This window comes from Enhydra lutris, unplaced genomic scaffold (genome assembly GCF_002288905.1).
Source record: "Enhydra lutris kenyoni isolate GAN:26980312 unplaced genomic scaffold, ASM228890v2 scaffoldscaffold17, whole genome shotgun sequence".
In the NCBI taxonomy this organism is placed as follows: domain Eukaryota; kingdom Metazoa; phylum Chordata; class Mammalia; order Carnivora; family Mustelidae; genus Enhydra; species Enhydra lutris.
The window spans coordinates 12,144,185-12,172,165 of record NW_019154101.1 but is presented as its reverse complement, the minus strand read 5'-3'; the positions used below and the strand labels follow the sequence as shown (position 1 = coordinate 12,172,165).

Here is a 27,981-nt window from a genome sequence, read left to right as displayed (position 1 = left end):
GCTATAACCTATTTTTTCAGATGTCTTATGCATGTGGCAGTAGCACATAGTCTAGTAATTTCCTGGCCCTTAGTTGCTTTAGCTTAATATCTGCTTGAAGCTGGTATGATTCATTCTTTGTTTTCTGAGCATCTGAATTTACACAAGGGAGCCCCCCTCCACATGGTTTCACCTCCAGGCCTGTCTCAATATTCTTAGGATAGAGACCAGAGAACCCTGAAAGCCTTTTGGAACTATTAAGGACTATGGTAAGGTAAGTGGCACTGATATTAGTTGCAAAATTTAAGGAGACACCAAAAACTCAGTTATTAAGATAAATACTATTTAATGCAGTATTTTAAAAAATAAAGATTAACATAAAATCCAAAATAAATAAAATATCCAAATTTTAAGTAATTACTGGTGTGTCCTTTTACCTCAGGTGCCAAAATGGCTCTGCACAGCAGTTATTCTTTAAAATTTTGTTTTGCTATCCCTTATAATGTTCTTGAACATTTTCGAGCATTTTTCCATTTTTTCTTAATGGAAGGTACACTAAATTGTGCATTCCCAAACTACCTCTCCCGTTTTCTTTCCAAGTCCTTTGCCCAACTAAAGTGGTAAGAAACAGAAGGCTATCAACATAATATACCTTTTGGCAACATTCTGCATCTCTTACTCTGACACAGGTCCTAAAGCAGCAAAGAACCTAATGTCATTGCTGTTTATACATTTATATGGACTCATACTCCACGTATCATTTGCAAAAACCTTTCCCTATCACATTAGATATTGATGGTCTCTCCAAAATTACTCTCTACAGTTGTGGAAGTGTCAACCCATTTTAATATATCATACAATGTCTACCTTTGCTGCCTGATATGTATGTTCTCTGAAGGACAAACACTACGAGCTACTGGAGGTCGTTTACTACTTTGTGTTGTAACACGAACTATGTGCTAGCATATAAATACTGAAAACCCACACTCGCCTCTCTCCTGGACTCCAAGAATGCATCTCTTAGCTTCTTAGCACATGTATCTTTGGAGTTTGTGACAGTACAAGCCATGAACTCATCCTGTGTATCTATAAGAGCTATTATTCATCCTCTTCCTGGTCTTACCTCAACTAGGAAATGTTCCTGTAACCTTTTAGATGTGTTTGCCTTAGATCAGTATTTATCCACCTCTTCCCTAAGGCATCTCTGCTGGCAGAAGAGTATAAAATAATGCAGAATCCAGTTATGCAAAACTGAAGATGGCAAACAGAACACTGAACTGTCATGTTTTATCTTTAAAAAATGCACGCCAATTTTTCATTCTATTCTATAATTCACTCATTCAACAAATATTAGATGCCTACTCAGGGCCAGACATTGTCACAGGGATATAGCAAAGGATACACATACTTGTATTTGTTCTTAATCTTATATTTTATACAACTTAGCATACGTAGAGAAACAAAAGCAAAAATTATCCCAAATCCAAGAACCAAACTGATAATCTGAGATGGCCAGTGATTGCTTCAAATACCACCAGTCATGCTTTTGCACATCCTGGGATTATGTGTGCTGCAGTTTGAGAAGTAGAGTCCTTGTTTAACTCAGAAAACAAAAGAAATAATAGTATTTACTCAGGATGAAAATACTTGAGTATCATTAGAACTAACTCTTTGTCTTCAGTTCCATACCATTAGGTTCTGCCTATATTCTGAAATGACAAAGGTAGAATTCACTTCAATACCTACAGAAAACGTAAAAAACTTATACTTTAAAAGAAAATCAGGAGTGAGGAGGAGGTGGAATCACTCTTGACACTCGAAGGTCAAATCTTCATTGACCATAGCACTACATTCTTCATCATTGCTTGTTTTTACCCTTTATTAAACTGCTCTTGAGTTCTTAATGCATCTTCAGAAAGGATCTCTCCTTAGAAAAAGTTAATTCTCGGGGCGCCTGGGTGGCTCAGTGGGTTAAAGCCTCTGCCTTCAGCTCCAGTCATGATCTCAGGGTCCTGGGATCGAGCCCCGCATCAGGCTCTCTGCTCAGCAGGGAGCCTGCTTCCCTCTCTCTCTCTGCCTGCCTCTCTGCCTGCTGGTGATCTCTGTCTGTCAAATAAATAAATAAAATCTTTAAAAAAAAAAAAGAAAGAAAAAGTTAATTCTCACACAAAAGAAACTTTTAGACTTGTCTCTGCAGAGAAATGCTGAACATTACTGATATTCCCTTTTATTGGTCAGAACCAAAGCTAGTGACAAAGTATTACATTCCTCAATGATAGTTTTGTCTTAAATAGTATGATTTTAGCCAGAGTTCTAACTCCAAAAATAAACATGGGACTGAGGTGCTAGTGCTTGTGTCCTTTTGAAAGGAGGCAATGATCTGCAATAGCACAAGTAACTTCCTATTAGGATTAAGATTCAATTCTCCAAAACTACAGTGACTGGCTAACATGCATGAAGCTTGGCTCTCCTACCTGAAGTCCCCAAGTCAGTCGTTCCAAATCATTACAGAAAAGGTCTTATATGTGCATTAATGTGGGTATGTGTTCTCCTGCAGACAGTGTACGACCTCAACAATTCAGATCTTTTCAGAACTGGTTAAATTAGAAAAGTAAGGGAACATCACAAATATGTATATTTCACGACTGTAGGATAAGGATTATGCAACGGTGTAACCTGTGTCAACTGGCATGAGATTTCACTGTTTCAAAATTCAGATTAAAGTCAGTGTTTAATAAACTAAACTGAGAAGAGCCTAGGAGTGCACACCTTTTAAGAATTCCACAGAGGATGCTGACTCAAATACTACCAGAAGACTAAAGTCCACTTTAATCCTGAATACAAATCAGGCTTCTGTTTTTGTAAAGACTTAAATCTATCAAGACCAAAGGCTAGAATTCAGAAGGTTTATTTTTTAATGTGCTCTTTACCTCCGTCTGCTAGTATTTTATATTAATGATAGCACTCAGAAGCATAAAGCCGTCAGTGTCTCCAGCATGGGAATTCCAAGTTACTACAATTTCTTGTATATGAACCCTCACCTGTGCACTGCTGCACTCTATCTTCAAGTCTTATTAGTGTTACAGGCTGGCTCTGTCTCCAAAAGTAAATGATTTTAAATATGTGACCTTATTCCTACCAAGAAGAGGAACTGAACATTTTATATTTGAAACTTTAAGGTCAGTTTATTAAGTTCAATGATGAAAGCTATCAGAAGAATATTCTCCTGAAAATTATTTTTTCTTAGAAAAAAAGAAAGAAAAATCAACACCTCAGCAAAGCCACAGATGCTGTGGCAGTCACACCTCTCTGCAGCTGGGGACAGTCCATTAGTCAGTCAAATCACTTTCTGGGTCAGCAGGATTATAGTCTGGATCATCCTCATCATCCTCTAGCTCCAAGTCATCCATTTCTTGGAACAGAGATTCATCTACCTCCACATTGTTTCCAGCTGCAAAAGACAAAAGATTTCACTTTCAGTCTTATACTCAGGAATAAATCACATAACTCACTGGCAACACCACACACAAACTTCTAAATGTGCAAGTGAGGTGCCCGTGATGAAATCCTAAACTACTACTGCAAATCAAAGCAACAGTCATCTGCATTGGTCAGCATAGACACACATTTTAAGAGCAACTTCATGCTTCAAGTTTAAAAAAAAAAAATCCAGTTATTAAAAAAAGCTTTCCTAGAATGAATTATTTATGACATGGCATGTTCTAAGCGGAGGACGATGGTATATCCTGGTTATACAAAGTTGACTGTCACTGACCACGGGGCCTGAACCAGGAGTTTATCTCTTCCAGTACTGGCAGATATGCACATCATTAAAGCTCAACTATACTTGTTATTTCATTGTTAGATATAAACTGACCCTTACTCTCACGTAGTTCCACTTATAACCAATGGTATGCCTTTCTCAGATTCCAAATATCTGAGCACTATAGGAAACAATACCTTGGCCTTGCATTACACATCTTTACTCTTCAGTTTGTCTCAAGTACATAAACGTGGGATAGTACAGTACTCTTAAATCACTAAAAATTGTTCATCTTCCCTTCCTGGCAGACTCCAGCCCACTGACATTCAATTCAACGAGAATGAGTCTTGCTTCACGCCTATGAGCTATTAAGTAATAAAATACACTTTTGCTAAGTGCGGGCCAAAGAATAATTCACTGTCTCTGGGAGAGACAGAGAAGGCTTCCCAAAACAGATGACATCTAAAATATCTTTATAATAAATTTTAATCCACCAAGAAGAAAAGGGGACAGGATGAAGCAATTATAGGTAAAGGTATACACAAAGGAAGAAAGAAAAAATAAGACTGAATATTTCCAACTGGAACACAAGATTCTTTAGGAAAAATATCTGGAGATATCATAGATGAAGTCCAAATTGAAGGACTGTGTAGGCCAACCTTTTCCTCTAAGTACAGAGAACCATCAAAAGATTTTAAGGAGAGAAGTGTCATGATCAAACGTAAGTTTTAGGAGTGCCACCTCAGGGGCGGTGACTAAAGGCACCAAAAAGAGGAAGGGACTGAAGCAAGGAGACAATGCAAGAAGCCACCACAAACACCGAGGGGGTAAAAAATGATAAAACACTCAAGTTAGGAGGAAAGAGTTGAAAATGTCTGGAAAAAACATTTCTGATGCAGAATCGACAAAGAGCTTTTGGTGAAAGTCACTGGATATGAAGAGATACTTGATCCATTAGACAGGGTAAGGAGTCAGGGATGAGGGGAGACAGTAAAACTTCTAAAGTGCAAGAGAGAATAAGACACAGCTTTCTGGTTCCAGAATTTCTCAATAAAATAGGAGAAAAACAAGCTAGAAAAGTGAGGGGGGGTGGGATGCACAAGACAACCTTGCTGGGTCGGTATGTCTGTCTGTTTGGGGTGATTCTGTTTGTTTGAGACTAATAAATGACTTGGAGCAAGAATGCAGTAAGATATATAAAATAAAATGGTGAGTGTCCATAAGGGCCTAGCTCAAGTTAAGAAGCATGATTTGGCAGTGAGGACACATCAACATTGCTTAACCTTTTCCAGGAGATAGTCCAGGAACAAAGCTGAAAGGCCAGATGCTACAGGATCCCCAACTGGCAAGATGAGCATGAAAAACCGCTAATGAAGCAGAACTCTAGGACACTATCACAAGTGTGACTGAATATGGAGCCCAGTGTAAGAACACACATAGGCCAGGGCAGGGAATTTGTCTATACTGTTCTCTGCTGCTGTATCATCAGCAACCAGGGCAACGCTTGGCTTATACTAGGGGTGCAAAATATCTATAGATGGATGAATAATGGATGGACAGAAGACTGAAAAAGGATAAGGTTTAGGATAAAAAGGAGAAGGAAAGTACAGGGAAAGAGATGTTCTAGACAGTAAGATTAGTATGAAACATAAGATTTTCAGTTAGAGGGCATGAAGACTTTCAGATTTGAGGTCTTTATAAAGTTCCATGACCATGAAATAGTTTCCAGAGATTTCTGATACTAGAAATTTAAGTAAACCAGGTCACCTGAGTTATAGTGGCCTAGTTTACTAGTTATCAGAGACTAATATGACCACAGTTGTTTACTTCTATCTTTGATGTTGCTTAGGTTATCAGAAAACTTTAAAAAACATATTGCTATAGTTTAGTGTATAAATTAATCAAACGTTGCAATCTATTCTTCAAAATGTGTGTGTTTTTAGCCCTGGAGGAAAATTTTACATTAAGTTATCTCTCTGATTTTCATGGTTTGATATTAAGAACAGTGCATTATGGGGGCGCCTGGGTGGCTCAGTGGGTTAAGCCTCTGCCTTCAGCTCAGGTCATGATCTCAGGGTCCTGGGGTCGAGCCCCACATCAGGCTCTCTGCTGAACGGGGAGTCTGCTTCCCCCTCTCTCTCTGCCTGCCTCTCTGCCTACTTGTGATCTCTCTTTCTAAAAAAAAAAAAAAAACAAAAAAAAAACAAAAAAAAAAAACAGTGCATTATGTACAAGTGGAATCTTAATATTATCTTACCATCTTCCAGAAACTGGATATCAGATGTGTCAAGATTATGATCTGTCTCAAAGAGCTGTTTCCCTAAAAGAAACAAATATATTTAATTCAAACGTATTTTTCCTATATGCTCCAGTTTCCCACCTCTCCAGTTTTCCTCCATCTTCCCTACAATCCTTTAAAAAGTATAATAATCCAAGAAAACAAGAAAACCTATTTTTCTGTGAATTTCAATAAATTTATGAATTCAGTAAGTAGCTAAGAGGCATGTGATATGTATCTGCATTAAAATTGAACAAGTGAAAACCCAGTCTGCTTCAGAGTCCTAGAAAACCAAATGCACTTGTCTCTACCACTTCTAACCATTGTGATTCAGAATGTTGTGGGAGCCACATCTCAAGATCTATCCATTGTGATATTTTGATCAGAGGTAAGCCATAAAAATTAATTATAATTATGAATGAAGAAATGTCATCATGTCGATAGAATGCTTTCTCTTTTTGTCCTAGATGCCCAAATATGTTATTTTTTTTTATAGAAATCTGTCCAAATGATCCTCTTGCTGTGCAAAAATATAGAACAGCCTGGGCAGCAAAGAGGGGAGTCTTACCACTTAATTTATTTTTTCCTGCTTGTTCTTCTTCTTTCATTCGTTTCTTTTTAATTTCCAAGAGTTCTGCATCAAACTTGGCCTTCCAGCTTAAGAAATTCTCAATTGTAACAGGAGTGCCATGAAATAATTGCTTAGAAAATAAAAAAGACATGTGATTACATAAATGAGACACTTGAAATTTATTAAAAAATTAATAACTTATAAAGAAATAATGTATATTTCTCAATCTTACTTGCATGAGCTCTACTAACCTTTATTATTACCCATGCTATGTGACCAATGCAGTAAGTGACTTCTAACATTTTATGTAGGAAAATTTAAATAAATTTTACTCTTATTTATTTTGCAATTGCCAAAATTACTGAAATTTCCAAAAACAAAAAATCCCACCAAACAATTTAAAAAAAAAAAAAAGATGTAAAAAACAATGAAAGAAAACCCAGCTTTTAATATACCTTTTCAGCTTCCTCTGCCTCTTTTTCTTTTTGTTTCTTTTCTTCTTCTCTTCTAGTTTTTATTTGATCTACTATTTCATTTAATTTTTCTTGTACAGCTGTCACTAAAGTAAAGATCATCACCATACCAAGGTTTTCTTCTGCCTATGTAAACAAAAGAAAGATTGTAATGAGAAACATACTTCTCAGAAAAACAGAAAAACTAACCAATGAATAAGTGCTTCATCATAATCACTAAATTCCAGACATTTATAATATGATTACTAATTCAGTTACAGTGTAAGTTCAGACACCTGGATAAATGAGCATTTAAGAATTGAGCACATACATACATATATATAACTATATGTTAAATTTTAAAAGACATGTAATTTGCTACCTCCAACCTGAAACAGATACCTATTTTACTCGATTCTGTTTAATAACCAGAATTCAGAAAACTTTTTCCTATAGCAGCTAGTAACATGAGCTCTCCACCAAATTTTCACAATTTAGATCTTTTGGGCTATTTTAAGAGCTGTGACAATGAACTGAACTTTGAGGCCAAAGTGACTTTCTAATATACAATAATAAAGAATATAGATACTTTTGTGATTTATCTTTACCTATCTTTTTCCTTCAATTTGAAATGGCTTAAAATCAAATATAAAAGCTCTCCAACTCATGAAAGGGATAGACAATTGACCCTTGAATAATATAGGTTTGAAATGCAGAGGTCCACTTATATCCATTTTCCCCCCCAATAAACACAGTATAGTACTGTAAATGTATTTTCTCTCTCTTATGACTTTTTAGTAACATTTTCGTGCTTATTTTAAGAATACCGTATATAGTACATATATCATACAAAATATGCATTAATCAACTGTTTATATTATGGGTAAAGCTTCCTGCCAGTTAGTAGTAGTTTTGGGGCAGTCAAAACTTACACACAGATTTTCGACTGTGTGGAAAGTCAGTGTCTCTTAGCCTCCATGTTATTCAAGGGTCAACTGTAATTCAAAAGCTATTTGGAAGTTGGTCATTTGAAAGCAGACTGAAGTAAAACAATGTATCTTGCTTATCCATAGAAACAAGATATAGTCTAAAGGAAACAGACAAAAAAAACCTAAACAAAACAAAACAAAAAAATCCCAAATATACAAGCCAGAATCTCCATCTTAGAAGCAGAAGAGATTTCCAGCCACTACTTTGACAGGGCTGGCCTCAGTGGCATTCAAGTAGGTATTTTATCTCCTTGGCCTTCTCTAAATACAAGGTCTCAAGCTAGCTCTTATGATTCTCTTCTGGGGGTTTCTCTGTGGTGTCTCCATGCTAACCTTCCTAAATCTGACTACATAAACCTCTCTCCTGAGTGCAAAACCCATATTAAAACTGCCCAGTGGACAGCAATATGTCCGCAGGCATGTGAACACTGAAATCATCATCTTCTCCACAACACCTATTTCTATGTTCCCCAACTCAGAGAACCAAACCACCAACCACCCAGCATGAACACTCACATCCTAAGCTCTACCACTGCCTCTATCTATTCTTAAAATGTCATTTCAATCTGCCTATTGTTCTCTATCAACACTGCTACTACCCTAACCCAGGGCACCATCATCTTCAAATATTACAAGAAACTCCTAACCAGTTTTCTTAAAACCTGTGGTCTTGTCACCCCTGACATCAACTTCTCTAGCCACTCAATACACACACATAACTGATCCAGTCAGTCTCTCACTTAAAATTCCTGACAGCCTCCCAAATCAATCAGAGCAACACCATACTTTTAAAATAGTTCAGAAGATCCCTTGGGAATTAATCTTTTTAGTTCTGTCACATAAGATCACTAACCTCAACTTCTAAGCTCAAGAAATTTAGTATGACTAGAAGCTCTGGAAGGAAACATTGATCTCTTCTCTCCCTCTCATTTCCATGACTCTGAACAAGTTTGCTCCTCTGCCCTGAATCTTCTCTTCATTGCCTGACAAACTCTTTCTCTTGAAAGCTTCTCCAGTGCCTCAAGTCTATGTCCACTCACAGCACTTTTCCACACAGAATAACAATTTCCAATTTGCTAGTCCACATTCCTCACCAGAATATAAAACCTATGAAAGTGGGGATGGTGTCTGTCTTGGTCACTTAACTTAATTCTTGATACATTTCAAAATCAAATCCCAGTATGCTTTCTTTTTTAACAACTTAAGTATTCTAGGGTTCCAACAAGAAAAGCAAACAAAGAATCAGTTATATGAAACCAGACAATGAGAAGTCACACAAGAGATTTCCACATCACTACTAATTAAAGAATTTCAAATTATGATTACATACTATTTTCATCTTATCTTTTTTTTCTTTCTAAATGAAAAAAATCTAATGTTAGCAGAGGTGGGCAGACACCTCAATGGCTACAGTGAGATCATAACCTGGCGCAACCATTTTGAAGGTCCATTTGGCAATGTGTATGAAATTAAGTATGCACACTTTAACCCAGTAATCTTACTCACAGAAAACACCGGACTATATACTCATCAATAATATACTTTCTTCATTTATTCAAAAAAATATCTGAGTGTCTACTGTATTCCAGGCACTAGGGATTCAATGGAGACTCTGCTCTAAGGATTTACAAATAGTGATACAGAAGAATGTGCAAAGGGACACCTGGGTGGTTCAGTCGGTGGAATGTCTGACTCTTGATTTCAGCTCAGGCATGATCTTGGGGTTGTGGGGTCAGGCCCCATGTTGGGCTCCGCACTGGGTGTGGAGCCTGTTTGGGATTATCTCATTCTCTCTGCCCCTGCCCCTTCCTTCCCCCACAAAAAAAGAAGCAGGTTCAAAGAATTACATATTAACTCAGGTAAAAATGGTAAATAATTGTTTCAAAAAGGATATGTGTAATTACACACAGTGAAATTCTATGCAGTTATCAAAAATGATGATTCATATGCATGTTTATTAAAATGGACAGATGCCCACATCTGGGATGTTATAAAACATTATATATAGAATGATCTAATTTGGGGTAGAAGAGGAGTACTATGAGTATAAGCATAAGAAGTCTGGAACCATATCATACCAAAATGTTAATAGGCAGTTATACCTGGTTGGTGAGATTAACAGTAATTTTAATTTTCTTTTTTATGAGTTTCTGTACTTTCTGAGTTTTTTATAATATGAATTATTTTGATATTGAAAATCAATACTATTTTGGAAGAAAAAGTATAAATATTCCCTCAATAGATATGATCTTAGGTAACTATAAGAAAGAAATCAAAACTTCTTTTCTGAAATGAAGGAGCTTGAGTACAAACAAAATATAAAACACATAGAAAGTAATCACTCAGATCAAATAACTTACATTAATAAATGACTAACTGAATTAGCATATTGCCTCAGGTTCTCTGCAATGTTTTAAAATGAAGCATTTTAAGTCAAATATTAGAATTAGTATAACTTCATACCGGGTAGCAGAATGAACAGAGCCCAAGATAAGCATAAATTCATGTTTGATCTATTTCACTCTTCATTCTCTAATAGCTCCAGATATTTTTAAAATATCAGCAGTCAGAGGACCAATAGTCCATGAAATATATCAGTCACATTTAAGGTGTAGATATGTTTTCTGTCAATTGTTCCTAGAACAAATAAACAAAACTAGGACTTCTATTTATAACATGGTGGAATAAAGATGGCACTTGTCCTCCCTACTCCCTACTCTGAAGAACCCATGAAAACTCTCAACCAAAGCAAGACAGAGCTTTAAATTCTGGCTAAGCACAAACTATGGGGAACTTTTCCTACCACAGAACTAGCCAAAAGAGTTTTCCAATACCCACTTTTTCTTCACAACACCCTGCTCTCAGAGGGATCATAAACCCTGGCTGCTTCTTGTAAGCCTCAGGAGATGAAAGATAAGAAAAACAAAACAATCACCAGTCCTCTTCCCAGACTGCAGGCAACTAGCCTACAACAGGTCAGAGGGTTAGGAGTTTTAATTTTTTTAAAAGTCGGAATTTTTTTATTTTTTAAGTCAGAATTTTTTTTTTTTTTAAGATTTTATTTAGTTATTTGACAGACAGAGATCACAAGTAGGCAGAGAGGCAGGCAGAGAGAGAGAGAGAGGAAGGGAAGCAGGCTCTCCGCTGAGCAGAGAGCCCGATGTGGGGCTCGATCCCAGGACCCCGAGACCATGACCTGAGCCGAAGGCAGAGGCTTAACCCACTGAGCCACCCAGGCGCCCTTAAGTCAGAATTTTTAACTGCACATGGGGCTAGACATTTTGAGAACCAGATCAAAACTGTGTTTAAACTTAAAGTACTTACCAGACATTTTATTAACTAAAAGTCATGAGGCTGACTGAGTTCCAAGAAGGGATATAGGAACTTCAGTTACTCAAATTTTAAATGTACAATGGGAAACAAAAAAATATGCTTTGTGAATACCTGTATCTGTACATACATATATATATATATAGAGAGAGAGAGAGAGAAAGGGAGAGAGATACACCATGAATTCTCCTTGTTCAATGTACTGGTTATACATATTTACTAGCATTTTCTGACTCTTGAAATTATTGCATACTATTTAAGGCCAATAAAAATGCCATTACAAAACTTATTTCCTTACCTGTAATGCTAATAGTTTTAAAATGTCTGAGACATCACTATCTTCTAGATTTTCCTGGGAGAATATTTCATAAAGAGGGGCTTCATCTGGGTATCTTTCACTGTATGTAAACTTGAGGGTAGTCTGGACAGCTAAAGACATGAGATAAGAATTTGATATGAGTATTTTAAAATGTAAAGTATAGAGAGGTCAACATTTTTGTTGAATCAGTAATTAATTTACAATGTGTCAATGAAAAGTAGCACAAGAAATTTTCCTGCAAAGAGAAACAAGGTTACTATGAGATCAGACAGATAATCACTAAGATAAATAACACATACCACAAAGATAAGTGAAAACAAATCATGGGAATACCAAAAATCACCTCAAACACATGAAATACATTTATTACTTATGAGTATTTTACCATACTGCATGTCTGGGAAAGAGGATGGATAAAAGCCACTCTTTTTAAGACCCTCCTTAAGATGAACAAAAGGCACAGAATATAATACATAGAAAAAAAAAACACTACCTTAGGCTTATTTTCAGGCCTCTACCAGAGCCAGCTCCCAGTGAGGAAGATCTGCGTCAGCCCTGAAGTCTGTATATCTATATGCACAGTGCCAGCAAGAGACTGCTAAGGGGTTGCTAGATGACAGGGTTTAGAAATAGGGTTTGAGAGGCTGTCTGAGAAACTTTTTGCTTGACTCATTATACATTCTCACTCACTCTTTTAGCCATATCAAATGCATACATCTGACATTTGTACAGGAATGAGATCCTTATAGGCAGATCAATGCAAGGTATCTCCCTACAGACCAACCTGGTGAACTCAGTTCCACCAGGAAATTTGCAACTAAGCAGCAGTGCTAAACATTTTCTATTAAAACGTAATATTCACAAATACATAAATAAATAAAACTTATTAATCACAATGATCCTTTGTCTAAACTTCAGCTTTCTTATAAAAACTCACATTTTAATTATTAAAAACTCTTGATCTTGATAATTTTAACTCAAATCTAGATTCCTCCCCATAAGAGGAAAAAAAAAAAACCTTAAAATGTGTGAGTTTGATATTTTAATTTTTGTGTATGATATCAATAAGGAATTTTATGAGTCAATGGATATAAGAAAGACTGGGGGCGCCTGGGTGGCTCAGTGGGTTAAAGCCTCTGCCTCCGGCTCGGGTCATGATCTCAGGGTCCTGGGATCGAGCCCCATATCGGGCTCTCTGCTCAGCGGGGAGCCTGCTTCCCCCACCCCATCCCGCCTGCCTCTCTGCCTACTTGTGATCTCTGCCAAATAAATAAATAAAATCTTTAAAAAAAAAAAAAAAAAAGGGGGCGCCTGAGTGGCTCAGTGGGTTAAAGCCTCTGCGTTCGGTTCGGGTCATGATCCCGGGGTACTGGGATCGAGCCCCACATCGGGCTCACTGCTCCGCAGGGAGCCTGCTTCCTCCCCTCTCTCTCTCTCTGCCTGCCTCTCTGCCTGCTTGTGATCTCTCTCTGTCAAATAAATAAAATCTTTAAAAAAAAAAAAAAAAAAAAAAAAGACTGTTAACCCAAAAAGATAAAATCATGAATGAAAGAGAGATCAAAACCAACATCATAGAAATACAATTATAAGAGAATACTATGGAAAATTATATGCCAACAAATTGGGCAACCGGGAAGCAAATGAATAAATTCCTAGAAACCTACAAACTACCATAACTGAAACAGGAAGAAATAGAAAATTTGAACAGAACCATAACCAGCAAAGAAATTAAATCAATAATAAAAAATCTCCCCCAAAATGGAAGTCCAGGGCTAGATGGCTCTCAGGGGAATTCTACCAGACATTTAAAGGAGGGTTAATACCTATTTTCCTCAAACTATTCCAAAAATAAAAATGGAAGGAAAACTTCCCAACTCATTCTCCAAAGCCACCTTAAATCCAAAACCAAAGCTCCCACTAAAAAGGAGAAACAGGCCATCAGAGGATGAACACGGATGTAAAAATTCTCAACAAAATACTAGCAAATCGAATCCAACAGTACATTAAAGGAATCATTCACCATAATCAAGTGGGATTTATTCCTGGACTGCAAGGATGGTTCAATATTTGTAAATCAATGCATGTGACACACCACATTAATAAAAGAAAGGACAAGAACCATATGATCCTCTCAATAGTTGCAGATAAAGTATTTGACAAAATGCAGCATCCATTTTTGATAAAGACCTTCAACAAAGTAGGGATAGAGGAAACATATCTCAACATCATAAAGGCCATATACAAAAGACCCACAGCTAATATCACCCTATATGGGGAAAAACTGGAGAGCCTTTCCTCTATGGTCAGGAAAAAGACAAGGATGTCCATGCTCACCATTACTATTTAACATACTACTGTAAGTCTTAGCCTCAACAATTATACAACAAAAAGGAATAAAAGGCATCCAAATTAGCAAGGAACAAGTTAAACTTTCACTATTTGCAGACAACATGACACTCTATGTAGAAAACCTGAAAGACTCCACCAAAAAACTGCTAGAACTAATACAGGAATTCAGCAAAGTTGCAGGATATAAAATCAATATGCAGAAATCTGTTGCATTTCTAGGCACCAATAATGAAACAGCAGAAAAAGAAATCAAGGAATCAATTCCATTTGCAACTGCACCAAAAATGACAAGCTACCTAGGAATAAACCTAACTAAAGATATAAAAGATATATACTTCGAAAACTGGAGAACAGTTATGAAAGAAATTGAAAAGGGCATTGGAAAGGGCACAAAGAAATAGAAAAATATTCCAAGCTCATGGACTGCAAGAACACTGTTCAAATGTCTATACTACCCAAAGCAATCTATACATTAAATACAAACCCTATCAAAATACAATACCACCAGCATTTTTCACAGAGCTAGACCAAACAATCCTAAAATCTATATGGAACCACAAAAGACCCCAAATAGCCAAAACAATCTTGAAAAAGGAAAACAAAACTGAAGGCATCACAATTCTGGACTGCAAGCTCTATTACAAAGCTGTAGTCATCAAGACAGTATGGCACTGGCACAAAAACAGACACACTGATCAAAGGAACAGAACAGAAAACCCAGAAATGGACCCACAACTATATGGTCAACTAATCTTTGACAAAGCAGGAAAGAATATCCAATGAAAAAAAAGACAATCTCTTCAACAAATGGTGCTGGGAAAACTGGACAGCAACATGCAGAAGAATGAAACTGGACAGCATGCACAAGAAAGGACCACTTTCTTACACCATACACAAAAATAAATTCAAAATGGATGAAAGACCTAAATATGAGACAGGAAACCATCAAAATCCTAGAGGAGAGCATAGGAAGCAACCTCTTCAACCTCAGCCATAGCAACTTCTTACTAGACATGTCTCTAGAAGCAAGGGAAACAAAAGCAAAAAATGAACTACTGGTACTTCATCAAGATAAAAATCTTCTGCACAGTGAAGAAAACAATCAACAACTAAAAGGCAGCCTATGGAATGGAAGAAGATATTTGCAAATGACATTATCTGATAAAGGGTTAGTATTCAAAATCTATAAAGAACTTATCAAACTTAACACTCAAAAAACAAATAATCCAGTTAAGAAATGGGCATTAGAGGGGTGCCTGGGTGGCTCAGTGGGTTAAAGCCTCTGCCTTCGGCTCAGGGGCTCAGGTCATGATCCCAGCGTCCTGGGATCGAGCCCAGCATCGAGCCCCGCATCGGGCTCTCTGCTCAGCAGGGAGCCTGCTTCCCTTCTTCTCTGCCTGCCTCTCTGCCTACTTGTGATCTCTGTCAAATAAATAGATAAAATCTTAAAAAAAAAATGGGCATTAGACATGAACAGACACTTTTCTAAAGATGACATGCAGACAGCTGACATATGAAAAGATGCTCAACATCACTCATCGTCAGGGAAATACATACACATCAAAACCACAATGAGATACCATGTCACACCTATCAAAATGGCTAAAATTAACAACATAAGGAACAACAGATGTTGGTGAGGATGCAGAGAAAGGGGAACATTCTTGCACCGCTGGTAGGAATGCAAACTGGTTCAGCCATTCTGGAGAACAGTTTGGAGGTTCCTCAAAAAGTTAAAAATTAGGGATGCCTACGTGGCTCAGTTAGTTGAGCATCCTCTTGGTTTGGGCTCAGCTTAAGATCTTATGGGTTATAGGACAGTCCTACATCAGGCTCTGCACTCAGTGTGGAGCCTGCTTGGAATTCTCTCTCCTCTCCCTCTGCCATCCCCTCCCCCACACACACACACTCTCTCTCTCTTTCTAAAATAAATATTATTAAAAATAAATAAATAAAATTTTTTAAAGTAAGAAATAGAACTACCCTACAATCCAGCAATTATACTACTAGGTGTTCACCCATAAGATACAAAAATACAGATTCGAAGGGGTACATGCATCCTGATGTTTATAGCAGCATTATCAGCAACAGCCAAACTCTGGAGAGAGCCCAAATGTCCATCAACTATGAATGGATTAAGATGTGGTATATATACACAATGGGATATTACTCAGCCATCAAAAAAATGAAATCTTGCCATTCACAATGATGTGGATAGAGCTATAGTATATTACACTAAGTGAAATAAGTCAGAGAAAGAAAAATATGAACTCACTGATATATGGAATTTAAAAAAGAAAACAGATGAACATATGGGAAGGGGGAAAAGAAAAAAAGAAGAGGGAAACAAGCCATAAGAGACTCTTAACTAGAGAGAACAAACAGAGAATTGATGGAGGAAGGTGGGTGGGGGTGGGTTAAATGGGTGATGGGTATAAAAGAAGGCACTTGTTATGATGAGCACTGGGTGTTGTAAGTAAGTGATGAACCACTGAATTCTATTCCTAAAACCAATATTACATTGTATGTTAACCAAGCAAAATTTAAATTTAAAAAAAAGATTGTCAGGCCAATAAGGATACATAGTGTCTTCTGGCACATTCTTTCTTTTTTAATTAACACACTTCTAATTTTATTGCTAGGAAAAGCATTCTTTAATACATTTACTGATTTTACTGTTTGATGTAATAGACATTCATTATAGAAAATCTGGAAATATATTAAGGGGAAAACAAAATCAGTAATAATCCCACCACCAAGAAAAGATCACTCTTACCATTTTGGGATATTTAAAGCATCATAAAAATATTTTTTAAAAGATATTTTAAAGTATCTTCTATACATTTATTTACTTTTCAAAGTATAAAAGGATACTCTGGTTGTATTTGAGATTCTATGTATAAAACCTATGTAAATATATAAATACATATAGAAGTAAATGACTGTGTCCAATATCTTTTTAATTCAGATTTTAGTAATATCTCTGTACTAATCTCTTTTTCAGTTGTATGAGACAGATTTAGAGTTATCAGGTGATACCACTAAAATCTGCATTATTGATTACTCATAGCGAATTTTAGTTGACTAGCTTAACGTTAAAAAAAAAAATCTTTGGTGTTAACACCAACGTATGTAACATTTTATCAAATTCCAAAATTAACTGAACTGGACGAATGGTGGAAATGAACTTCAGATCCTCCCCCAGCATCTGCCACATTTAAATCAATCTACTTAATTTTAAATTATTGGTTTTATAACTGTTTTATTTCCATCAGTATATTTATCTTGGTTCAATAGTTGTATAATAGTGGCTTTTACCTGGTTTTATGTATATATGTATTTAAACAACAATACAATATCCATCCTAAAGAGAGAGAGAAAATCATAAAGAAAGACATTTATTCCGTTTAATTTATAAATAACAGCAAATGTCCAATAAGCAATCTAAATGCCCAAAGAGTAAAAACAACCATTGGAAAATAACACTCAATGGAATGCCACAACATAGTCACTGAAATATACTTCAAAGTCTCATTTTACAGAGTAATCTTCTAACTTTTCTCCATTTGCTATATTGTTAATGTTTCTTTCTCACTTTTTAAAACTAAATTCATTGTGTCAGAATACATCTCAGTGACTTCCTCTCTGTTTCTCTGTAAGTCATGTTTACATAGTAAATGCTAATTAGGGAATACACAACATTCATGCTAGATTCCTAACAGCACCATACTTATTAGCACCTCCACATCTTCAATGCCAACATAATGGCTGCAGGAGTAACATTCCTAAGAGCAACTTAGAAAAACCACAAGTATTTTCAATTGGACTTACTTTCATCATTTTCTCCAGCCTCAGATGTCACAGTAATGGTGAAACTGGGTGGATTTTCTGATAATACTGCAAGAAAATATACACAGGTTTTAAGTTATTAAGATGTCTCTTAAGGCAAATGCTTTCCTTATTACCAAAATACCACTACCCAGTCCTGGAAACTGATCCCTAGTCTGTATTTCCATTTCCACAAACACAGACTGAACCACACATTCAAATGATAAAACACTTATCAATTTTCCATTTAAATCAAGGGTTACCTTTCATTTGGAAAAAAATATATACCTATAGTAGACTCTTGGGAGTTTTATCAAATCAATTAAACTAATTAAGTAATTTACCTTTTAATTCAAAATTTCCATCTATACATGGAAAATTACATCCTAAAAAATTCCCAAACAGAATGACAAAAAAGTCTGATGTTTCATCAGAAACTATCCACTGACAGTATTATCACTAATTTGTAAAATATATTCTAAGCTATAATTCAGAATCTCCATGACAAACAGTAAATATTAACTTGTTACAGTTGTGTCTTCTTTCTCTTTCACCCACATCATCCCTAGAACCAAACTTTATTCTTTCACCAATCATTAAGTCTCTACCATCTTTCATGGAATTACAAAATTAGCTATGAATCCCAGTATCAAATTGCTTACAATTTGTTAAGCAAGTCAAGACATGCAAATCAACACTTAGATAAATAAGAAAGCATATATACCATTTTACAGCCTGATGCCTGACAGTATATACATTTATATCTCTTCCCCTACAAGAATACTATAAAAATTATAAGAGCTCCTAGATCAGTGCCTGGCAGTATCTAGAAATTCCACAAATTCTAGCTAAATGGTAGAGCTAAAACAATGGAATGAAAGCAGAAAAACAAAAACAAATTAGACTTATATTCAGAATCATTAGAAGAGTAAACAAGAAAAATACAGGCCACCTGGGATTGCTGCTGAGCCCCTGAGAAAAGCCTGTGCCTCACTCCAGCCCTGGGAAGCACTGGCCCCTGTCAAGGTTGGCAGCAGCTCAGCAACCTCTTTCTGAAATGAAAGGGCAAGGAGATCTCTGAAGAAGTCACCAAGGAAAATACTCAGCTTTTCCTACTTAAGAACTTCTGAAGCTTTCATAAATATTCATTATCAATAAAATTTTCAAGACATATGCCTTCATTTTAATTGAAGTTTAAAAGTACTTGAAGCATGATGAACATCTATGGCTACTATGAAAGTATCTGTCAAGAAGGTAAGACTCACTGGACTCATATTTTAATAGGCCTCGGATAGTCCAGCCCACGCTAAAAAAAGTCCCTGAAAGGTAATTAAAATAAAGCTTTTAAAATATTATTAACCCTTTTTTAAATTTTTTAATGTGTATAAAATGTATTTGATGCATTTCATTCCTACTTCTTTTCATGACCAACTTTAGCATTCATATGTCATCAAATGTAAATATAGCAACTACAGAAATAAGGGTTCAACTCAATGACATTCCAACTGATTACCATTTTTAGGACTCCATGAGGCCATAATTTAAGGGTCACCTATACCTAATAACAACAGCTAACATTTATTGAGCACTACTCTGGACCTATGTTGTACTACACATTTACACAAAGATCGTTAATTCTTACACCAAGACCACGATATTATATTGTTACGATATGATACCAAATTTAAGATACTATCAAGTAGGAGATGCACTCTACTTTATGTACTAAGAAAAAATCTGCCAATTAAACTTCAATATATAATCAATTATAAGACAAATTCCTATTTCAGAGATGTTAAAACATAGAAATGTCTTAGAACCAATTAAATATAGTATTATCCCAATTTTACAGATGTAGAAACTGAGATAAAAGAGCTCTTAAATACTCTGCCCAATGTTATTCAGCTAGTAATTGGAAGAACTGAATAAACTATATTGAGTTTCATGTAAAAAGAGAATGTTTTTTCCAGCTGAGAAATTCCGGCAAAGTGACTTGAGCTAGACTGTGAATTAAGGCATATTGTAAAGATGGAGAAAAGAAATATAGGCAACAAAAACATGGCAGCAAGGGCATAATGGTTTAAGGAATATATATGGAAGAAGAAATTATTCCGTTTGGTGGATGTATATGTGGGTGAAGAAAAGTACTTGAAAAAATACTGCTGAAACTTTAGCTGTGGACAATGATATTTTTTCTAGCAGAAGCAGTATGGGCAGAATTGTATTTCTTTTTTTTTTTTTTTTAAAGCTTTTATTTATTTATTTGACAGAAATCACAAGTAGGCAGAGAGAGGAGGGAGCAGGCTCGCCGCTGAGCAGAGAGCCCGATGCAGGGCTCGATCCCACGACCCTGAGATCATGACCTGAGCCGAAGCAGAGGCTTTAACCCACTGAGCCACCCAGGCGCCCCCAGAATTGTATTTCTAAACATAGGAAGATAAGTGTAGCAACAGGGTATAAATTGGAAGGAAAGAAACAAGACCAGAGGCAGGATGAAACTAGATAGCTATTAAAATCATGCCAGTAAGGTTAATGAGGTTCTGAACTAGGTTAGCAGCCATGGGATTCGCAGGGAAGAGGAAGGACTCTTCGTTCCAAATTTGCAGGCAGAGAAAGGTAGCACCACTAACAAAAAGCAAAAAATACAAAAGAAAAATCAGAGATGATACACTTAAATGACACAAGGAAATTTCAGTTGGAGATATGGAGTATGCAATATGCAATCAGAAATGGGCAAATGGAGCTAAAGCTATTAGACCAAATGAGATCACCAGAGGAAAAAATGGAGAAATAGGGCCAACAGCGGCTTTGTAAGGAATCCTAAATTTGGGAGAAAAAAGTATGAGCAGAAAAAAGTGCCAGAGAGAAAAACAAAAGCAGCAGCCATGAGAGGTCAAGAGAAACTCAAGAGAAGCCTATTTTATTTGTGAAGGCATCCCAACTATTGAGATCCAGGTATGGTATGGCACCATTCACAATGTGTACTATATGGGTCTGTGTAGCTCTGTCAGGGGGAAATTGGCGATGAACCACTGGCCTGCAAGAGCAGATCTAAATCCCTAACAAGGCCCTCTGCAATCTGGTCCCTGCTCACTTGTCAGGCCTCATTTTTCATGACTCTCAGTACTCATTTTATGTCCTAGGCATATCAAGCCATTTTCCCTTTAAATACATTTTGCTTTCGCAGAGTCCTGCTTTTCCACATGCTATGTCCCTTCCCCTGGTCTCATTTACTTGTTAGCTCCTCATCACCCCTCAGTTCTCCAAAACAACCAAGACCCTCCCCTCTTCCTGGCTGTATCCTCCATGAAAGAATCATCACACTATATTGTAAATTATGTATCTGATGTCTTTGGTAAATGAGGACACGGGATGCTAGCAAAAACATCACTGAATTGCCTGACCTTCGGAAACATAAAGAATAGGGAGGCAAGACAGACAAGAAGCTGATAGACTGTTAATCCATGAAAAATCACAATGAGAGGCATGTTCAGCAAAATAACTGGAATGAAGAACTGTGGAGCAAAAAGTTTAAAGACAGAAAGAGGACTTTCAGAAGGCAAAATTCTAAAGATGACATTTACAAGGTGTGGTTATGCCCTCATGCAGTTGAAGGAAATGGAAATCAAAACTGGTCACCAATAAAGATAAGGAATTATGAAGCCGTATTATTAGAAGAATCAGCAACTAAGATGGTAAATTTCTAGGAAAGAGTATTTTATATTTAATAGTTATAAAGTATTTGCATACTTTGTATTACTCCCCATTAAACACATATGGAAACTAAAGACTTGGAGAGGTTATAAGAATTTCCCAAAGACACAGAGCTCATACCCACTACACCAAGCTGCCATTAGAGAGAAAAAAAATGTGAGCCAGAAACAACAACAAAAAAGGATAATGGAAAACACTACTTATATCCCCTGCTATCTTATCTACTCACCCCATCTTCTAGTGATACCACTTTTAACGGAGCATATTAACCACCCAGAATAAAGACTATATTTCCCAGCCTCCCTTCCCGTTAGGTCTCACCAAATGACTAAGTTCCGGCTATCAAGATGGAAGCAAGTAAGTTCTTTGACAGTTTCCAGGAAATTTACTTAAAAAACTGCTGTCTTTGGCTTCTCCCCCCAGCCCCAACTCCTTTATCTACCCTACTTCTGGAAAGGAATACTGCCATCTTCACCATGAGGTAGAGACTACATCTTAGGAATGGCAAGGATGAAGATGCAGCCTCGATACCTAAGGAATCTTTGGACTAGAACTACGCAACTATCTTTTATTTGCAAAACAAAAAAAGTTTACCATTTTAAATTTACTTTTATTTATTTAGAGAGAGAGCATAAGCAGAGGACTGGGGTCGGGGGTGGGGGGGTGGGGGACAGAGAGCAGAGGAAGAAAAAATTTCAAGCTGACTCCGAGCTAAGTGTGGAGCCCAATGCAGGGCTAGATCCCATGATCCTGAGATCATGACCTGAGCCAGCATCAAGAGTAAGATGCTTAACCAACTGAGCCACCCAGGAGTCCCTAAACTTTTACCTTTTTAAAACCATTGCTTTTTGGGGCTTTCTGTCACAGCTGAACCTAATCCAAGGAAAGGAAAGAAAGGAAAGGGGAAAGGGGAAAGAGGAAAGGGGAAAGGGAAAGGAAAGGAAAGAAAAAAGGAAAGGAAAGGGGAAATGAAAAGAAAAAGAAAGAATATTCCAAAACTTGGAGGAAGCTAACATAGGGATGGGGAAGTTATTTAACTGGACTTGCAAAGATGAAAGTTTCATCAGCACTTTGATAAAGGGATAATCCCATTCCAATGCATTACTGTGAGTTGGGATAAAATTAGCCTTCACTAAAGATGTCGGATTTCCACCACTGTAAGTGAATCAAAATATTTTTGAGAAGAAGAATAAGGCTGCTGGGCATAGTGGAAGGAACCAGTGAGCAAGCAGGGGAACTGTTAAGTGATAGAGGGGCAGATGATGGCAAACTGGACAGAATTAAGGACAAACATGATGGAGGTAATAGCTCAAAGGTACACTAAAGGGACACACGAATGACATCAAGGTTTTCACAAAGAACCAGACAGCCCATATTAAAATAAGTCCCTGTGGTTCTTAGGGAGTGTCTTAGAAAAACTGTTTTTAAAAGATGACTTCTGCCCCATCTCTAGGATGCAATTCTGTTAAATGCTCATGGATGCTACTTAGAGGTACTGACACAAGTAAATACAGAATTACGTACCCCTCTTTGTAAGACCAAACAGAATTAAGGGAACTTGACTTTTGGTTAGCCCGAAGCCAACCAATTTGTTTCAACAAAACTCCCCATAGTCAGAGATTTTGATACAGAAATGGATATAACCAAATTCTACTACCTTAGCAGGGCCTTGTCAAGTGAAGCACTACTGAAGGAGAATGTGGTATCAGGAGAGTCCAGTTATATTTTGGAAGACTAGTTGTTAGGAGGATTGGATCAATGTGCAATCAAGCTACAGAACAGGCAAAAAGAAGAAACTGTATTATGATTTGTTATAATTCACAACAAATTCAACAGTGGACCAAAAGTTCTTTGCAAATAGTCAAGCAATCAATTCTGAGGTTAGGCTAGGTCTATGTGGCTAGAACTATGGGCTAGCTGGATTGTGCCTCTTAGAGCATCCACAAAGGGATCATGATGTGCTTAACAAAGGTTTCTCTGTCAAGCACCAAGCTCTCTATTAAAAAAAAAAAAAAAAAAAAAATATATATATATATATATACACACACACACACACACATATATACACATATATATACTTCCTTCATCAAGAGCATTGAGCATTTACCACATCTAATATTAAATGTGATTCAAAATGAAATTAGAAAAGTGTCAATCAGTGTTCCTTGGCAAACTGACACAAGCAAACTCTCTTCTTAAACCTGGTACAAAAATAGGAAAGTATGAAATCATCAACACAAAAGAAGGCTGTAAACAGTAAACCTTACAAATCCTCATGATTCCAAAAGATCAAACATGGAAGAGTTTTATTCCAAACTCCTCTGCCTTTTCCCTGAGAGGTTTCATAAACAACATGATCATGAGTAAGGCAAAGTTCCTAAAGAACTATAAATCAAGACATCTTATTTTAATTTATTTATTGCAAAGTTTTAGGAATACTGGTAGGAATTGGAGACAGATGGGATCACTGATAATGCAGAATATTTGAATGCATCAAAGATTCATAAATTGTCTTGTATTGCCCTAGCTCAAAATCCTCAAGCACTTTTGCATCTGACAAGAATTTCACATACTGAACTATATCAGAGCTTAGTATAATTTGAAAGAACCATAAGATTGGTTTAGGATTTAAAATGTATCACTTTTTAAAATGCTTATAGGCACAGTATTTAATGAGGGATACCTTATGTCCATAGAAAAGACTAGCACACCTCATGCTTTAACTTCTACCTACACAGTGCCAATTACATTTCCAATGTGCTAGAAATGACCAAACGTCACGATTAAGAGTATATCCAGCAACTGACCCTATATTCTCTTTTATTTAGACATTGACATATAAGAAAGGATAGAGAAGGGAGCCAGACTCCATACACACTCACCCAGTTAATGACACTCTCAAACCCCTCTTCACTCATCCCCTTAACATCCTCACAGCACAGCTGTACTGTTGGTGAGAGAGAACATGAACAGGACTGGAGCTATACAGGGGTAGCTGAGAGACATCTGCCTGTTGGCAAAGCAGAACAAAATTTGCTACCATTGCAAGCAGTGGTCAAAAGGTGGAGCTAAGAAAACTAAGCTAAACAAGCAAAGGGAGAGGGATCGGAATTGAACATACCTTACATTCTGAATTCTGACAATCAGTGATGGACAACAAAGGAAGGGCCAGGAACTGTAAATCCCACAAACCTAGGTTCTACTCACTTATACTGGCTTTATTGGATCACTTCTCAAACACTGAGTGTCATGCGAGAAAAGCCGTATTGACAGTGGTACCTTGCGGCACTTTCAAAATCATCTGAAGCACTTAATACAGAAAAACTCTCTTCCCTTAAAACATACCGAATGAGTTTCTCAATAATATTTTACATTAGCCCAACCTATCCAGTAATCTTCTGCTCCCCTTCATGCCAGCTGGAGCTAGATCCCAAGTTCCACAGGTCTGCAAAGTGAAGGAAGAGGAGGGGGTCCAAACCTAACTCTTAGTACCAGTTCCGCCGCTAACTGCTGGCCAGACCCAAAGCAAGCCACTTACCCTCTTCCTGCGCCTCCATTACCTTGCTTGTAGCAAAACGAGTCCAGGCCAATATCCCCCCCTAACAAACATGTGAATCTGCGGTGGAGCTGAAATTTGTGCCACATCATTCACTGGGCATTCACAGAATATTAAAAAAAAAAAAAAAAAAGGACAAATCCCAGGGATTCTCAAAACTGCTTCTGGGTAACTCTGAGAACAGCACTCTGAACCCCCATAAACTTTAAAACACCAACGTATGAAAACAGCTTCTACCCAAGTAAAGGTGAAAGTCGACATCTCTGCAGCTCTAGAAAAACTACTCCCACTTGGAGTTATGTTTTCGTGTTTTTTCATTAAACCTCGGGTCGCTGTAAGTTACACAGAAACCAAAGTGCACCTAATTCAATTCCAGGCCTAACACTCTCCAGGAACCTCGCCAGTCTCTCGCGGACTTTCAGATTTCAGGGAATAAACGGAGAATGGGAAAAAGCTGTGGAGTTACTCCTAAGTGCCTGAACACGTCGGGAAAAGAGGGTGAAGAGAGAGTAGCGGGCTAGGTGGCCGCGCGGCCTCGCTGTCCCCTTCTCCATCCTCGCCCGGGAGGCCGAGGGCTCCGGCCCATCCCACTCCACCCCCGGGCCGCTCCAGGCCCGCAGTCGCGGAAGTCACCTGTGAAGGAGTCGGGGTAGATGGACTCTAGAGCCTCCAGCTCATTGCGCTGCTCCTCGCCGTAATCTGTCATCGTGGCCCTAGCTGCTGCCCATGGACCGCCCAGCCACCCAGGCGGCACGCTGCTGCTGGGACCGCGGCCGCACCGGGAGAGCCGGCAGTAGCCGGACGGGCGCAGGCGCAAAGTCCCCGGCTGGGAGGCCCGGGGCCCAAAGCCAGGCCCGGCCTGCTGAGCAACAGCCCCGCACGGGCCTAGCCTGCTCTCTAGTTCCGCGTTCGACTCGTTAGGCCTGGCCAGCGGAGCGCTGAGAAGCTGCCGATCGCACCGCCGCTTGGGATTTGCTAATATGGAAATGGTACTCGGCCGGGCATTCGCTACGGACACCTGGGGCCGATTCCTGAGCTTTTCGGGGCCTGAGCCTGAGAAGCCACTCAGCGCGACATCATCGTTCGATGGGTCTAGACTTAACGCTGGCCACGCGTACCGAGGCGGGACGAGGTGGCCGCGAACGGTACGCGCGGTGCGTCCGCGAACTCGGCCGCTTCCGGTTTCCGGTTTGCGACCCCGTGGCCGCAGCCAGGGTGATCGATGCGCGGCTTAAGTCGGCTCATGGTGGGGTCCGACTTTACGCTTGTCGAGTCTCCCAGTTCCTTGGCATCCCAAGGGAGTTGTGCGAAAGGTGGACCAGGGTAGACTCCAGTGGGCAGAGAAGCAGAAATTCTGCTCGTGCTAAATGAGCATAGTACCTTTAAAGAGAAGACTCTTAACGAACTATTTCTATTTTATGTTTACAGTAAAGGAACATGGATATGTTAAGTCAAAAAGGAACATGGGGAAATATAATACTCCCAGCATATTAAAAGATGTTTAACATTCTTTGTATTTCCCTTCGTTTTCTGTATTAAACTGATTTCACTTGTGTAGTGGGGATAACAATTTTTAAATAAGTTCCCCAATGATAAAGTCTCTGGAGTTTTCTCTTGTTAAAATGGTAATGTACTATGGACCAGAAAGCATCTTTATCTTCTATCCGGAAGTATTACTTAACAGCAGAGGAATACGTTAAAACAAACGTATTCAGCTACACTTTGGTACTGATTCTGTGTCTTTAAGAGTTGGTTTGGGGGCATTCTTTTAGACTTTGAGGTGAAAAATTGGGAACTCTACTGCCAGTGGTGAGAATCAAATAAAATACTCGAGTTAACTTTGCAAATATAAGGTGCCCATTTTTCTGGATATCCTGAGTTCACAGAAAACAATGATTTGTTGGGGGAGGGGGAGAGCTGGACAGAAGAAGAGTCAGTTCAAAGGTCCTAAGGTGAGACCCCACTTGGTATTTTGGAAGCCAAGGTAACTAATGCACAGTGAACTGGGGGTATGAGAAGGAATTTGCAGATCCTGTAGGACCAGGATTTGATGTGGTATGTTAAAAAAAAAAAAAAAAAAAGTCGAAAACTGTTTTTGACTAGAACAACAGGAAAGATGAAGTTCAAGTAACCAAATTGACAGGTAATGACAGAATGATTTTGGCACAGAAGTTGATAACACCTTTAAATAATGGATCAAAGAAAAAAGTAAAATTTTAAAACTTTAACTTGCGTAATAAAAACAACCTATCAAAATAGAGGAGGTACAGCAAAACAACAAATTTAAGGTTTATATTCAGAAAAAGATTAATGTTCGTTGCAAGTTTTAACTTAGATAAGGAAGTGCTCCTATGTTTCACTACTAATAGAATTTTTGGTTAAAAAAAAAACCCTTTTCAGGTGTGTTAGCTATATTCACTACAAAGCCTTCATATTTCAGAATGTTCGTGTGGTGGTTTTGTTCTGTTTCTCAAACTGCAGGTAACTGCCTAAGAGAGTTCTAGTGCTAATGTAATCAAGAGAGCACACACCCCCCCCGCCCAAATCTTCTTTATCACATCACTAAGAATTTTTTGGTTGATCTCTAATTTCATTTCATTTTGACAATGACAAAGACACTTCACAGATGCAGGAAGGCCCTTTACTCCCTGAAATGGGGGGATTGTTATGAGGCAAATTAGCTTTCTTTTAATGTTTTGTTTTTAATATATAAAGATGTTAGAGGACAGGAGTGTTTCAAGCTCTGTAGATAGGCAAATGGTGTAGGGAGAACATCACGGGATCTGAGGCCAGAAGTGAGAAGCCCAGCTTTAGCTACTTATAAGCTAAATAAGCTTATAAGATCATTCATAG

General features: G+C 37.8%; 1 protein-coding gene across 8 annotated transcripts; it reads right to left on the bottom strand.

Moving 5' to 3' along the window:
- Positions 1-376: 376 nt before the first annotated feature.
- Positions 377-26,298, bottom strand: LOC111147559 (RWD domain containing 1). Of its 8 annotated transcripts, none has more exons than XR_002640639.1 (8): positions 25,762-26,297; positions 17,862-17,927; positions 11,661-11,791; positions 7,047-7,190; positions 6,589-6,721; positions 6,000-6,062; positions 3,249-3,430; positions 377-1,721 (listed from the first exon to the last, which is right to left on the bottom strand). XR_002640639.1 is itself a non-coding variant. In XM_022503656.1 (8 exons), exons 4-8 carry the CDS (start codon positions 17,868-17,870, stop codon positions 3,309-3,311), a joined length of 471 nt encoding a protein of 156 aa, XP_022359364.1. In that variant the 5' UTR covers positions 17,871-17,927; positions 23,230-23,343; positions 24,455-24,582; positions 25,762-26,298; the 3' UTR covers positions 2,142-3,308. The 8 variants fall into 8 exon arrangements, 7 of the variants coding, with proteins under 7 accessions (XP_022359364.1, XP_022359368.1, XP_022359366.1 ...); XM_022503656.1 differs by lacking the exons at positions 377-1,721; positions 11,661-11,791 and adding exons at positions 23,230-23,343; positions 24,455-24,582 and having other exon boundaries at positions 2,142-3,430; positions 25,762-26,298; XM_022503660.1 differs by lacking the exon at positions 377-1,721 and adding an exon at positions 24,455-24,582 and having other exon boundaries at positions 2,142-3,430; positions 25,762-26,296.
- Between the last annotated feature and the right edge of the window lie 1,683 nt (positions 26,299-27,981).

What these genes read in the sequence shown, in the direction of transcription:
- LOC111147559 (XM_022503655.1), bottom strand. Translation starts at nt 25,834, where the DNA reads ATGACAGATTACGGCGAGGAGCAGCGCAATGAGCTGGAGGCTCTAGAG. An exon ending in CTACCCCGACTCCTTCACAG is followed by an intron (nt 17,928 to 25,761) that starts GTGACTTCCGCG and finishes ATTTTCTTGCAG; the next exon opens with TATTATCAGAAAATCCACCC. An exon ending in AGGCAGAGGAAGCTGAAAAG is followed by an intron (nt 6,722 to 7,046) that starts GTATATTAAAAG and finishes TTATTTTCTAAG; the next exon opens with CAATTATTTCATGGCACTCC.